Source organism: Xenopus laevis, chromosome 7L (assembly GCF_017654675.1).
Source record: "Xenopus laevis strain J_2021 chromosome 7L, Xenopus_laevis_v10.1, whole genome shotgun sequence".
Lineage (NCBI taxonomy): Eukaryota > Metazoa > Chordata > Amphibia > Anura > Pipidae > Xenopus > Xenopus laevis.
Genome location: NC_054383.1, coordinates 63,261,292 through 63,277,072, shown reverse-complemented (window position 1 = coordinate 63,277,072; position 15,781 = coordinate 63,261,292). Strand labels below are relative to the sequence as shown.

At 38.9% G+C, this 15,781-nt stretch overlaps 1 protein-coding gene across 4 annotated transcripts in view; it reads left to right on the top strand.

Moving 5' to 3' along the window:
- Positions 1-15,781, top strand: part of tcirg1.L (T cell immune regulator 1, ATPase H+ transporting V0 subunit a3 L homeolog) — a 61,938-nt gene that overhangs the window by 39,431 nt on the left and 6,726 nt on the right. For all 4 annotated transcript variants that reach the window (XM_018225583.2, XM_018225582.2, XM_018225584.2 and 1 more), the window contains exons 15-18: positions 3,137-3,350; positions 5,073-5,192; positions 5,277-5,387; positions 9,007-9,124. In XM_018225583.2, coding sequence (XP_018081072.1) covers positions 3,137-3,350; positions 5,073-5,192; positions 5,277-5,387; positions 9,007-9,124 — 563 coding nt within the window. The remainder of the gene's footprint in view (positions 1-3,136; positions 3,351-5,072; positions 5,193-5,276; positions 5,388-9,006; positions 9,125-15,781) is intronic.

Genomic DNA, 15,781 nt, shown 5'->3' with positions numbered 1-15,781 from the left:
GGACTTAATCAAAATAGCTTTTGTTTTTGGAGTTTTTGCTCGTAATAGGCGTGGTTTACATTTATGGTAATTTTTAGTATGCTATAGAATGGCCAATTCTAAGCAACTTTTCAATTGGTCTTCATTATTTTTTATAGTTTTTTTTATATTATTTGCCTTCTTCTTCTGAATCTTTTCAGCTTTCAAATGGGGATCACTGACCCCATCTAAAAACAAATTCTCTGTAAGGCTACAAATGTATTGTTAATGCTACTTTTTATTATTCTTCTCCTATTCATATTCTTGATATTCAAATCAGTAAATTCTTGCTAGGGTAATTTGGACCCTAGCAACCAGATTGCAAAAACACCAAACCGGAGAGCTGATTAATAAAAAGTGAAATAACTCAAAAACCACAAATAATAAACAATTAAAACCAATTGCAAATTGTCTCAGAATGTCAATATCTACGTCATACTAAAAACTCTAATGTGAACAACCCCTTTAATAAATCTTGAATATTCATGTTTTTAGAAACTCGAATAATTTTATTTTGGAGTTCTTATAGATAAACTTGGCTAAAGTAAGTGTAAGAGGGTAAGGTTTTTCTAAGCCCCAGCGATTGAGTTGACCAGCTAGGTTGAGTCCTTTTTCCCAGAGGGGAGTGGGAGTAGTTCCCTGAGATTATAAAATGGGATACCCACATGCTCAGCCTCTTTCCAGTGCACCCACTAGCTGGAGGAAGCGGGGTGTTGCTGTTAGGGCCTGAGGTGGTGGTAGACCTCATTATAGGAGAAGTAAGTGCCAGGACAGAAATTGTTATAGGTCACTCTAGCATACTTCCCAACTGTCCCGTTAAAATTTTCCTTCCCCTTTACCAGTTTAGTTGCAAATCTCTACACTTTCTTCAGCTCATTTTGGGCTGGAATCCAAAACTGCACTGCATACTCAAGGTGAGGCCTTAATTGGGACCTATAAAAATGTAAAATATTTTCACCCCTTGAATTAATACCTTTTTTATCCAAGACAGTACTTTATTTGCTGTAGTAGCCACAAACAAACACTGTCTGGAATTAGACTACTTTATGGAATCAGGGCTGGATATCGAGCTGCACATTCCCCCCTGTGGCCTCACATTTATATTATGTCTATGAAAGTGCAAAACTTTGCACTTGTCAACATTGAACTTAATTTTTCAGTTTGCTGCTATCTTGAAAAATTACGAAAATAAGTTTTGCCAGTCCGATTGCCATCTTGGAGTCAGGAAGGAATTTTTTCCCCCTCTGAGGCAAATTTGAGAGGCTTCAAATGTTATTTTTATTTTTTTTTGCCTTCCTCTGGATAAACTAGTAGTTAGGCGGGTTAAAATAGAGTTAAAATGTTGAACTTGATGGACATGTGCCTTTTTTTTTCAACCTAACTTACTATGTTACTATGTAAGCTTGTTTAGTACCCTGGGATAAATACCATTTGGTCTTGAATTTCCTCCTAAGTGACCCACGCCTCAGTAGTTATGGTAGTAGGTTTGAGTGTATTAGAAAGGAAGTCTTCATTAGCTGTTTCCTCAGTTGTGTAGACAGATGAAAAATAACAGTTCAGAATCTATTTTTCTTTATTTTTTTCCTGTACTCCTCGACCAACTGACCTTCCTCTGATAATAAGGGTTCCAATCCTTCTTTCTTTTTTTTAACTATATACATATTTAAAAAATTATTTTGGATTAATTTTACTCCTTGCTGCAATATCCTTTTCCATTTCTAAAGTAGCTTGCCTGATAACTTATTTGCATGTTTTATTTGCCTCCTTGTACTTGTTAAAAGTTTCCGCTACACCAGCTAATTAAATGCCTTAAAAGATTGTTTTTGTTTACCAACCTCAGCACTAAAACTTTTTTCCTTTTATTTTCCTTTAATTTTCCTTTTGTGTTTAACCCAGTGAAGAGTCTTTCCCAGTTAATATGTTGCAGAGATGCCCTTAGTCAAGTGTGCATCACTATAATGTAGTGTTTTAGTTACTCTGCAACATAATCTTAAAGGAGACCATGTTAAGATCACAGTTCGGTAAATGCGCACCCATGGAAATGCTAGAGATGAGTTCTGTATTATTAGTCATTACCAGGTCCAATAGAAAAGCATTCCTAATTACCTGAAATAAAAGCTTGCTAACTCTCTCTGACTTGGCAGCCCCATTACTTCAGTCAGTGTCTGGATAATTGAAGTCACCCATAAAACAAACTGACCTACAAACTGGCTTAGGATGAGATGATATAACTATGTATAGATCTACAAGACTGCATATAATCTGGAAGAGCGCTTTCCTCTGTGAAACAATAAACCACTTTAATGACTTTTATTACTTGTGAGTGAGAGACTCTCTCTTCCAGATTTTATATATATATATATATACTGTATATATAAAAAAATATAATAAAATATATAAATCTAATCATTTATTTACCAGTCGGTCCTTCCAGCAGACACAAGGGCACCCGTTCTGATTAGTAGGAAGGAGGTTCCATGTTAATATTCAGAAAGGGTTTTTCACTGTGAGAGTTGTGAAGTTGTAGAATTCTCTCCCTGAAGTGGTTGTGCTGGCAGATACATAATATACAGACGTAGCCACTTGGATTTGTGTGTTAAATGCATCATGACCCAAGAAACTCATTTAACACATTTAACCTTACCAAGAGTATACAAAATCCTTTCTGAATATTAACATGGAACCCTTGTTCATATGAGGCCTCGGAAAAAAACTCCGAAATTAGATGGGCTGTGATGCAATTTTCTGTGTTAAATGGGATAAATGAGTTAAACGAGTATAGTTATTCTGTGTTAAGGTGTTGGATGGTTTTTCATCAAGTGAGAAAATACAGTTTTATTGAAAATAGCTCTTTGTACACAGTTGATTTGCCTCCCTCTATGAGACATATTAGAGAGTCTTCGGATGGGTTTGCCTTCCTGTGGATTTATTAGCAGTTAGGCAGTTAATATAGCCATTAAAGGTTAAACTTGATGGACTTGTCTTTTTTCAACCTAGGTAAGCTAGCAACTGAAATTTGATTTAGGGATCAGGGCACAAGTCTGTGAACCACTGACCTATCTTGAACTGGTATGTTTCAATAATATCTATCATTATATCTTGACTTTTTCTCCCTCAGTCACTTTAGACAAATATACCGCATCTTCATCATAACCCTTCCAGAATTGTTGTTCCTGCTTTGTCTCTTCGGGTACCTGGTTTTTATGGTGGTGTATAAATGGATTGCACTGACAACTGAGGATGCTGCGTGGGCCCCAAGTATTCTTATACATTTTATAGACATGTTCCTTTTCGCTCAGAACCCAGGAAACCGAGAATTATACCAGGGACAGGTAAGAGACAGCTGTAATGTGTTCTTCCCTTTTTCAGGTAAAAGAAAGTCTGCCATTGGTTCATGCTAAAAATAGTTTTTTTTATACACAGGACATAGAGTTCGAGCCTAGAATAACAGCAGCCCTATCTATGTCTCAATAGCTGGCACCATTAGCTCTTTATATTATCCACAGTATGCTGGTGATCTTGTCAGGCATGAACACTCTGCTGGAACCCAGATTTGCAATATATATAAAAACTGCCCCTTTATTTATTTGAATTAAAGATTCTATTACCTTTCTTAGAATAATGTTTTGAAACACAGCTGTGTATGTAAAAAATGTTTTGAGCAATGTAAGGTTGTATGTTGCAGAGTAGAGAGATAATGTAGGAAACCTAAATATTCTAGTTGAATCCTTACTTTTCTTGCTCTTTAGGGTTTTACTTCATCAGGCTATTTCTGCCATAAGAAAAGATACCAGTGATGGTGCAGAATATTTCAAATCTCGTGAATCTTATTATTAATTTGTGTTGCAAATCGAATCCTTTATTTACACTTTTCCTAATCCTTGGACATTCAATTCTACCTCTAGCTTCCTTTATAACTGCTTCTGGATAACCTCTCTCCCTTGAATTTTTTTAGTCCTTGTTGTCTTGACCTTTCATCCTTATTCTGTTAACTGTAGTTAGATGACTCAGCGGTAAAGATTTCTTGACACATTTAGGATAACTTCTATAGTGAAGAAGCTGATTTAAATCTGTCGGTTTCATATAGAATGTTGTATCCACTTCACCCTCCTGTCTTTAATATACCATTGTGTCCAAAACATTGTATTTTTTTGGATAGCATATCAAAGTAGGAAATGGAGGGATGTATCCCATTCAGATTAGCATGGAACCTAGATAAGGACTCAACTTTGCCCAGCCATTGTAAAGTCTCAGTGTATATCTCTACACCCAGGTCCACACTGGAAATCAAAACAGGTCCTGGCATGTCAAGTACACAAAGTCCCAAACAACCTCCACAGGTCCAATAACTAGTGACAATGTGTCTGTGGCATCTTACAGCAGCCCCAAAATGTATGAATTGTCATGTACATTTTTGTTCTAGTACGGTACCTATTTGGCAGCACCTGTGCATTATGATTGTTCAGATGTGTGTCCGCACTCTGATCTAGTTAAGAAAACGAGTGCTTGATTTAAATTGTGTAGATAATTGAAGGAAGGATCAGCACACCAATGTCACGTTAGTGTTGATTTATTCCACTTTGTTTTGCAAAGTGTGGTATAACAGCAGTCGCAAGGCCCCCCCCAGCAAAAACAATTTGGAAGGGCCGCCCTGTTCCAACCCCTGTACATCCTCACGCACTCACGCTCATGAGTTGCGATTTGCGAGTGCATATTTTTACATATACAAGTGCCTGCAGCGGGGGGGGGGGGGGGGGTTGTGCAGCAGACCCCGTGGTCTGGGCCTCCCTGTCCTACGGGCCCCCCTATAGGGTCTGCTGTCTCTATAGTTACGCTACTTTTTCCAACATTTCGGTCTATCATCAAGGATTCCAAGTACAAGTTAATTATATATGCATTTGTACTGACTTACGTGGTGGGAAAAAAAAAATTGCCTTTAAAACAGAGTGCTTTTGCATACACACCTACAAAAACATGGGTGATTTTAAGAAATTTTATTTTTAGAGATTAAAGGATTGTCAGTATGAATAAAACATTTTTTAAATATTTTTTAGCATGTTGTACAGATCGTTTTGGTGATTGTCGCTATTCTATGTGTCCCAGTTCTGTTGCTGGGGGATCCAATATGTCTCCTTATTCAGCATCGTAAAAAAGGCAGTGCACATCAGAACCAGGTATATTACCACCTTGATTGTATTAAACCTGTCCCATTGCTTTTAGGAAGGTGTCTCTTTAAAAGTTTGATTATTTTTTTTTAGCACTCGCTGAATGATGGAGACAGAGAAGCTTTATTGGAAGATGAAAGCACAGTACCCACAGGACATGTTGCTAATACTACACAGCATGATGGAGCACATGGCAGTGAAAAGGTACTTTATACAATAGTAACAGAAGATTTAAATCATAAGCTTGGGGTTGTTAGGGTACAAGAGTTAACAGAAAAGTCTTTTTCACAACCTGCAACAGCATATTCATGTCCACAAATGTTATACTTTCAGTTGTTTAGAACAGGTGGTTTCCCTAGGATTAATTTTTATTAAGATTTAATATTGTAATAATATTGTACTGAGACGACTCAGTACAAGAAAATAGCCATTAAAAAAGCAACTTCTGACACATTTTTGGTTGGAACTAATGGTTTAGGTATAGTACAGAGCACACAATCATCAGTAAAATACTGCATACCGTTTTCCTAAAACAGTAATAATCCATTCTTGGGACCACGGATTTTCGAGATAAGGGACCTTTCTCTAATTTGGAACACGATTTCTTAAGCCTGCTAGAATCATTTAAACATTAAAGGAACCCAATATGGTTTTTTTTTTTGCCACTTATATAGATTATGGAGCTTGGTTACTACAGAGAAAACTTAAATCAATAAAAAAAAATTAGAATGATTTTGCTAAAAATGGTCTCTATGGGAGATGGACTTTCCATGATTCAGAGCATTTTGGCTGTGTTTTCAGATAAGGGATCCCATACATGTATTTGTAAATGCAATTGCTATTTAAAGTAATAATGCAGCAGAACATACTAACATAGTAAGTTAGGCTGAAAAAAAGACACATGTCCATCAAGTTCAAACTTTTTAATCTATATATAACTGCAAGTTGATCCAGAGGGGGAAAAATCCTTCCTGACTCCAAGATGGCAATGGGACCAGTCCCTGGATAAACTTATACTATGAGCTATCTTTCATAACCCTGTATTCCTTCCCTTGCTAAAAATCCATCCAACCTCTTCTTAAAGCTATCTAGTATATCAGCCAGCATGGCTGATTCAGGGAGAGAATTCCACATCTTCACAGCTCTCATTGTAAAAAAATATAATATAATATAATATTTAGACGGAATCTCCTTTCTGCTAATCGGAATGGGTGACCGCCTATCAGCTGGAAGGACCTACTGATAAATAAAGCATTAGAGAGGTTATTGTATGATCCCCATATATATTTATACATAGTTATCATATCACTCCTTAAGCGCCTCTTCTCCAGTGTGAACAACCCCAACTTATCCAGTCTTTCCTCATAGCTAAGATTTTCCATAACTTTTACCATCTTAGTTGCACTTCTGTGGACCCTCTCTTATTCAATAATGTCCTGGAGCGCTGGAGACCAAAACTGTAGGGCATGTTCTAGATGGGGCCTTACTAGTGCTCTCTACAGTGGAAGAATAAACCCCTCCTCCTGCGAATCTATGCCCCAGAAGTCAGCTGATGAACAGACATGAAGAACTGACTTCTGATAGATTGTTGTAAGACAATCAGAGAACACTTGAGTCCCAAATGCCCATAGACTGGCTAATTTAAAGGAAGTCAAGAAAATGTTAGACCTGGGAATGACAAACACAGAGAGTAGTCTAGCTGAATTGGTTTAATTCTGAAGGTGATGGTTCATTGCCCTTTGAAAAGATGAATGCAAACTAAGGAGGAATCAAGATTTAATGCAAACGCTAGGCCAAGAGTGGATGATCTAATTGTTAAAGTGCAGCATCTTTGACTGACTTAAAGGAGTACTAAACCCTAAACGTGAATATGGCTAGAAATGCCAAATGTTCAATACTGAACTTATTCAGCAGCCTAAAGGTTCAGCATCTCTACAACATTTCCAGGCCTTCAGTGTTGTCACAGGAGCTTACAATCTTGGCTTTTTAAGGAGTGTCCGTGACACTGCACATCCTCAGTGTGCTCTGGGCTAATGTTGAAATGTATGTGGTTGTCATACAGTAGAAGCTAATGCTACAGGGCTAATTATCACATGCTGCATTTGTACTGGTTTTAGAGCTGCTGTGTAATTTGAATCTGAATGAATTACTAATCAGCCTTGTAGTATGACGTTTATATACTACATGCTGTATGTACACTGGTAATTAATGGTGAGAAATACCCAGATGTGTTCTTGAGCCGAAAACTCAAGATGGCCTTACATTACGAGGCTACCAAATGCCGGCTGCTTGCCTCTCAGCCTGAGAAAAAACTAAGCATTGTAAAAGAGCAGTGCCTAGCTCTTAACTAGGCCCTAAAATCTCTGAAATATCTGTGAGGTTGTCACTGTAAGCAAACTACACACTATGCCCCACTCGTTTGGCCAAACTGAGGCTGCTGGCAACATATTTATACATATTCATTAAAAATACCAAGTGATTCCAAGCAATCTAATTAAAAACATCATAGTCACAATAACGTTTATCCCAGAGTACAAAAAAGAGACCCAATAGCCTTTTCGTGATGTCTCCACTTTACAAATAACTCTTTCCAAAAATCCAAGATGGTGCCTGATGTCTCTCAGAGCATGCGTTCCACTGCAGAGCACAAAACTCTGAATTTGCTCACACTGAATCTCAGCAATTTACCGATTTCCACTCCTAAGGCTGAAATTACATTTTTGGTGAATTTACCCCAAAATCTTGAAATTTGGCAAGCTACCGGGACTCTGTGAATCATGAAACAAATTCAGTCCAAATTACCCTAGCAGCCCTGCACTGATCTCAATAAGAGTTAGAGAGAATATGAATAGGAGAGGCCTGAATAGAAAAAGGACTAATAAAAAGTATGTAGCAATAACAGTATGTCTGTAGCCTTGGTTTTTAGAAGGGGGAGGGAGGGTCAGTGTCCCCATTTGAAAGCTGGAAACAGTCTGAAGAAGGCAAATAATGCAAAAACTATAAAAAAATATATTGAAAAATTGCTTAGAATTGGCCATTCTAAAGGTGAACCACCCCTTTAACTTTAATTTGTTGATTTGCTTATGTTGTCTGACTTGAAAAGCTGTGCTATGCTGTCAAAAAAACATGCTGTAAATAAAATACAGGCGTGTACTTGCACAAACTATATTGGGTATTGTCTCCTTTGGAAACAGTATTATCCCTCATTTGAGTGAATTTGCCCTATAAACTATGAAACTTGGTCTGTGACATTAGTCTCAAATGGTACACTGGAAAGTGCTGCCCTAAGTTATTAAATTTCAGTTTTTTATGCGGTGGTCCAATCAGCACATACTAAATATCACAATGATGATCTCATACACCAGACTCCATGCAGCTCATAGGCTCATACGCAAAAGTTTCAAGACACCTGTTGTGAAGAGACATAACAATAAATGATTGAAACTTTTATTTTCAATGGCCACACTGGGCTGACTCTCAGCCTGCAGATAAAACAGAGCAAGATTCATCCCCTATCCTTGGATCAACACTCTTCTGAGTCTGCATCTGGAGCCACTACATCGGCCCGGGTACAAGAGTAGATTTTAGACCCAAAATGCATACTCGCATGATTCAGTGCCATTCTGCTCCATGTGCCTGGACTAGGGTCAACACAGTGATTCCAGAGTGCTGATTTAAGTGTAGGGGCTGATTTATCTGCAGGCCAAGAATCAGGGCAATGTGGCCATAGTCTTCAGTAGAACAACAAATCAATAGTTGCAGTTGTTTTCCTCTATATGCATTCTTCTAATTAGCCTTTTTTTTAATCTATTTCATTTTACAGTTTGATACAGCTGAGGTTTTCATGCATCAAATGATTCATACCATAGAGTACTGTCTGGGCTGCATATCTAATACAGCATCGTATCTTCGACTGTGGGCACTTAGCTTGGCACACGCACGTAAATATAATTTTTTTTTTCTTCCATCATTATAATAAAAAACGTATATACTTGAGTATAAGCCGAGTTTTTCAGCATCCAAAATGTGCTGAAAAAGTCTACCTCGGCTTATACTCGGGTCAGCGGGCAGTAGCTGAGATTGCAGTCACTTTTAATCATACCTATACCAACAGTTCACTTGGGGAGAGACTGCAATATCACACAATGCCCTCTGTTGGTTATATGAAAGAATAACAGTGCGCCCTCTGTTGGTTATATGAAAGAATAACAGTGACTGCAATATCACTCAGCGCCATCTGTTGGTTATATGAAAGAATAACAGTGACTGCAATATCACACAGCACCCTCTGTTGGTTATATGAAAGAATAACAGTGACTGCAATATCACACAGCACCCTCTGTTGGTTATATGAAAGAATAACAGTGCACCCTCTGTTGGTTATATGAAAGATTAACAGTGACTGCAATATCACACAGCGCCCTCTGTTCGTTATAAGAAAGATTAACAGTGATGGCAATATCACACAGCACCCTCTGCACATGGTAGTGTGACAGTGGGACAATGCACACAGTAATCCGTTTGGCAATTCTCTGTCACCATCAACTTTGCAAAGAAGTCAGGTTGATCGCTGGGGGGGTCGCTTTGGCGGAATGTGCGCTGCTGGGAGACAGGGCTGTAGTTGTGTCTAGGCTTATACTAGAGTCAATAAGTTTTCCCAGTTTTCGTAGGTAAAATTAGGTACCTCGGCATACTCGGGTCGGCTTATACTCGAGTATATACGGTAAATCAATTAAACTTTGCATAACTAAAGAAAATAAAGTTCTAAGCATCTTTCCAATATACAGTAAATTAATTTGTGATTTTAGTAAATGTAATTACTACTTAAAGCAACACAGTGTATAAGTATTACTAAACCAAATGATCCAGGCATCAAAAAAAGGGTAAAGCTCACAAAATGCAAGAACTATCCTGGTGTATAATGCAATGCTTAAACAGTGAAAAACCTCACTTCAATAGGGCAGGTGGGTACTCACCAGATGCCTTTGGCCTTGTAAACACCTTCAGCTAATATGTGTTTCCAAAAGCTGCTCCTCCAACCTCCATAAAATGCACTTAGACAAAATATTTTTAAAAAAGAGCATGTATTCAAAAAAAGACATCAATACATCAGTGCTGTACCCTCTTAACGCCAGCAGAATTTTGGATTTCATATGCACTCTGTGCCTCACCCTTTTTTTCTCTTGAGGGGCATTTCCAGCAGTAGGTACTTTAATTTACTTAAAAACGATATATTTGCTTTTCTAAGTCTGCCATGACTTCTTCTCTAACATGAAGCCATGTGTTTTTGGAAAGTACACATTCCATCAATATTTTTTTTCTCAATCTAAAAAGTGTTCTTAATGCCAATGGTGTATTAAGAAAAAATAAATAAAAAAAAATAAAACTTCATTACACGTCACCTATATGTAGTTGCTCTAATATTTAATATTCTTAAACCATCTAAGGACCTCTACCCCTAGTTCGGGGCTAACATTGTATCAGCTTTATTGGATTTATGAAACTTTTAATGCATTGCAATTTCTTCATTTCTCTTTCAGCTATCAATAAATTTGTTTTAGTTCTCAATTTCTTCACTTGTGGCTATTCGTCACCTATTCTGGGTTGTTATCTATCAAGTCTAATAAGTCCCCCACTTCCCACACACACACACACACACACACAAAATTATAGAATCTCTGCCTACCTCCTCCAGGAGGCTAAAAAAAGGTTTTGTGGAAGGTCTACCTATTAACATTGGGTCATAAACTATTGCCATGGTTACAAGATACAAGATGTATATAAAGAATATTAAATTTGTAAACAAGGAGGTCTTTTCACTTCCAAAAACAGCACCTAGTAATTGGCAAAAATAGAAGGTTATCAATAGAAGGCCACCAATGGGGGAAGTAATCTCCCAGCCAGACCCTAATGGAAGCTGAAAACAGGCTCTCATGTCGTATCAGAGAAATAAATTTGCCTGTACTTTTTAGGATTCAAACTCTGGTCTATGGGGCAAATTCCCTAACCGGCAAAAATTCACCAGCGACGGCTTTGCAGCCATCGCAACAATTCGCCAGGCGTAAATTCGCAAGTGCAACGCTAATTCGTTAAGTGCGGAGTTGGGTCCGGGGTGCCGAACGCTGGCGAATTTTTGCTAGCGTCACTTCGGTAATTGAAGCGAAGATGCACTAGCGTTGCCTAATTTGCATACGGCAAAATGATAAAGTTACATGGACGTATGTGTTGCAGCAAATACATTACATTACACAAGTCCAGGGAACCTTAAGAAATAAAATAGAGTTGTTATAATGCCCTACACATGAGCCCACTGTATAGTTTATGTTCCATATGTTAGAAAATGGAGGAGGGAACCAAAAACATTTTTTACTGACCTTTGTAGGCCATCACTCTGAAAAAAGGAAAAGACGCCAGAGTTTTTTGGGACTTAAAATTTAGGAAGTCCTATGCATTCCATTGCACTTTGCCTGGTCTGAGCTGGCGAAGGCAAGTCTGGCGAATGAGATAACGTTCAGTAAAATCCACATCTTAGTAAATTTGCGGAGTTACGTCCATTCGCAAGAGGGAAGATTCGCCTGGCGTTAAGAGTGCAAGCAACGCTAGCATCTATCTCCTTCGCTAACGAAGTGACACCTGTGCCCGTTTGAAAATTGGCGAAGTCCCTGCGGGCGGTAACGCTAGCGAATTGACTATCCTCCTAAGCCTGAGTGAATCTTTCTGGTGTGCCCCGTTGGGGCAATGGAACGCCAGGAGGTCAATCGCCAGCTATAAATCTCTGCTTCTGCGGGCGATTAATCTCCTGTAATAGTTTTCCCATCTGCAATAATGTGATCGCTGGTGGTAAAAATCTGTCGCTTCCAAAATCGCTTGAAGTTTCTTCTTGAGGCAATGCTGGTTGTACCGCCAGTGATTTCAGTTATTTCCAATGGAGACACATGCTCGGGAAATGTTTTGATAATTGTGGGTGACATCTCCCCGTATACCACTGCCCTTAAACTTGCAGTACTCTGTTCTCAAATGCTTTTTCGTTATTACACCAGATGCTGGAAATTGTCCAATTAATGGCCTATTTAAGCCAGTACCTCCCTGCCTTCCTTAGCTGAATCATTGAGTCATTTACTTGGTCTGACACTTAGCTTCTGTGTTCCTGAGCTTCTTGAGTCTCTTCCTGCTTGTTTCTCCAGTTGCTGCCAGCCCTGACCTTGATTTTGTTATACGAACTTTCCTTCAGATTGCTGTTACTCGTATTCATCTTTACTTGTTTATTGTTAAATCATTCATTGTGCATGGATCTATTCTAAGATTATTCTAAGAACTGTAATATGTGTATATGGGGGTATCCAGTACATTGGCACCTGCCTACCATTCACACCTGACAGAATGATCCAGCCATAAGTCCTTATAAGTGCTTATAAGTCCTCTATGTTACGTGAAGTGCTCCTGTGCCAGCTACCCAGTCAGTGTCTACTCCTGTGCCAGTATCCCAGCCAATGTTAGTCATATCTGTTTCAGGCTTTGTGCCAGCAGTCCTGCCTATTCCAGCCTCTGTGCCAAAAGTCCTGCCTGTTCCAGCCTTTGACTGCTAGCGTTCTATTGCCAAGGTCTTTTAGTTCCTTCATCACATTGTCAGTTATTTTTTACGTGACCTGTAGCAGACTTTGAATTTGATTAAGAAGCAAGCAGTCCGCGCGACCATTATATAATCTTCTCAAAGTAGTGCCCATTCTCCAATGGCCACTTTCCACTGACACACCATCAACAGGAACGTTGGAACAGCACAAATTATTTTCACTTAAAAAGCCTTTATAATATGCTTACACCTTGATAAGGGTGATTTTATTTTTTCAGTTTTTTCCAGCGTTCATTTAATAATTTGTTAAAGTAATCATAGTCACTCAGTCGGGTGGAATCCACCTCCTTCTCCCTCTTGCCGGCAAGTAATAGCTCCTTCTGTGCGGTGCAGCGTGACGTGCGTACACGCGTCAATGACTTCACTGATGTGGTTGGGTGGCAGAGAGCTGGCGGCCTGCTTGGTGTGGCTTGAGCTCGCTACTCTTAGCCTTGCACAGTTGCACTGAAGAGATTCTTTTTATAACTGTGAAAGTGTGAAGCTTTCTGCTGGCACAGCCAAGTACAGATTGGGGGCCATATGTTTGCTGTTGCTGCTGGGCACTGGCACAGGTACATAAATACTTGGGGGCAATATGATGTGATCAGATTCATTTTTGGCTGCTGCTGCTGGCACAGGTAAAGATTGGGGGCAATGTGATGGCTGCAGGAGGGCAGCCAGTTGGACAGCCCTGCTTAAACCAGTTGATTTTCTGGATTTAGCATCTATAGCTGTAGCTGTTCCTGTGCTGTTTTACAGGAAAGGAAATATAGTTAGAAGGTGCACACCACACGATTAAACAGTATGAGGTGCTAATCCAAAAGGGACTCCCCATTAGAGTCACCAAGGCTTACAACAGTCAAAATAAAAGAAAGGATTGCACACTCAATATAAAAAAAGTGTTCTTTTATTACATCAAAAGGTTACAAAATATGGTCATTAGCCCAAACTAAGTAAATTGCTGCTGAAATTGGATTCCCAGTATGGTCCAGTGACAAATATTTACAGTTGTGGAGGAGGTCTGCCAGAATTTTAATGCCATATGTTAGCTAGTGTTCATAGTTTTGTATTTTGTCATGGGAAAACATGTTTTTTTTTTTTTACAGAATGCATCAGTTAATAATGCTCCTCCATCAGAAATCTACATTGAAATCTGTTTTTCAAAAGAACAAACTGATTTTTTTTATGTTAATTGCAAAATCTGACATGGGACTAAACATGTTGTTAGTTTGCCAGGTGCCCTAAGCCATGATAATGCTCTGATAAACTTCAGTCACATTTTACTGCTGAGCTGCAAGGTTGAGTGATATCATCCTCCCCCCTAGCATCAACATAACAATAGGTGGGTGACTTGATAACAGTTCCCTGACACCAGCATTGCTAAAAATGCCTTCATTGGTTCAAAAGTAACATTTTAAATGTTGAATTAATTACACAGTGTAATTTAGTAATAAAAATGATACTATAAAAATCATGAGACTCCCTTTAAAGTGTTCCAAGTGGAAGTTACCCCACAGTGGAATGCGTGGAAGCATAAATATGGGTTGGCGTTACAATTTTTTTAGAGCAATGGTCCAAACTCTGTAGGTAGTCAAAATTTAAGTTTTACTGTAAGGTTGCAATGGATTCCATGATAGTTGCCTTGAGGAAAAAATTAAGGTTGGAGGGAGGTAAGTTGGGAGGCTAGGTAGTATATGTAGAGATACGGAACTCCCAGGCCACCCTCCTCCACTGGTGCTGTAAGCTTGGTCTTGGCAAAGTGCTTTGTAATTCCAAATGAAGGTTTGTATACTAAATTTTCATAACAATTTGTTTAGGTATACTGATGGTATTGAAGGGAGTTGTGGAAAATGTAACACTATTTGGGCAGGTAGACCATTTTCAGGAGATTCACTCTACCTCATCTACCTTTGTGTATGGATTTTGCCAGTATGTCTGCCTCCCACTTCTACTAATCTGATGGAAGTCCACCAAGTCAGGGTTTTGTTGGAAGGTAAGGAGGCTATGGCAGCAAGAATCTCCACTTCAGTGGGGTATTAAGTTACTGTTGCAATCACTGAGGGAGTATGGGCATTGGTTTTGTGTCTAGGTATGTCAGGAGATGTCTTGGTAGCATTTGTACACTATAATGCAGCAAAGTATTGGGAGAATGTAATAGCAATTTGCTTAGGGCATGTGATAATGGACCCTGCCATGCACATTTGTGGGTTTTGGGCCTTAGAGGGGTAGGCTTTTTTCCCCCTTGTCAACAGTTTGACTAGTTGACTCTACACAGTTTTTTCGTAGCGATTTAAACATGAGCCTTGTCAAGCTCATTGTGCTTCAGCTGTTGTTTGGGTTGTCCTAAGTCTGTTCTGGTTAGTGTATTGTACGTAGCAGAGTGTAAGCTTGTGTGGAAGGGTTTTTCCACCTTCAGATGTCTGAGAGGCCTATTGCTGTGGCCCAGTGTGGGCATCATTTTAAAAAAAAAAAACCCATCAGACATGGTGTGACTGCTGGGCACTCACTGATGAATTGTTTATACTGTACTGCTTTGTATTGGTGCAGTGAAAAGTGTTCTGCACATATTTACTTTTTGCACTACAAAAATGTTTTAGTAGGATTGGGGGGAGTAGCTTTTCAGCAGACAAATAGAGGCAGGAGTTTTTTTTTCCTCCTGGGTAGTGACTCTGACGTCATGGTGCTTTCCCACCACTATAAAAAATTATGAATCTTGGTTCCTCCTCTCTGGGATGCCAATGTTTTATTTAAAACTGCATGAATTTTCAGTCTAGTCTCTGATGAGGTGGGTTTCTTCATATCATTTGTAAATCTTTTAAGCAAACTTGTTTAGGATACTCAGGATTTAGATGTAGTCATAATGGGATCGATCTATACATATATATTCTGCAAGTATGACCTACAGTATATTATAGTGTGATTTGCTGATGAATGAGTGAGTGGTCCCACAAAGTGAAGGGAGATATGGGACAGCTGGTGTTTAAGGAGT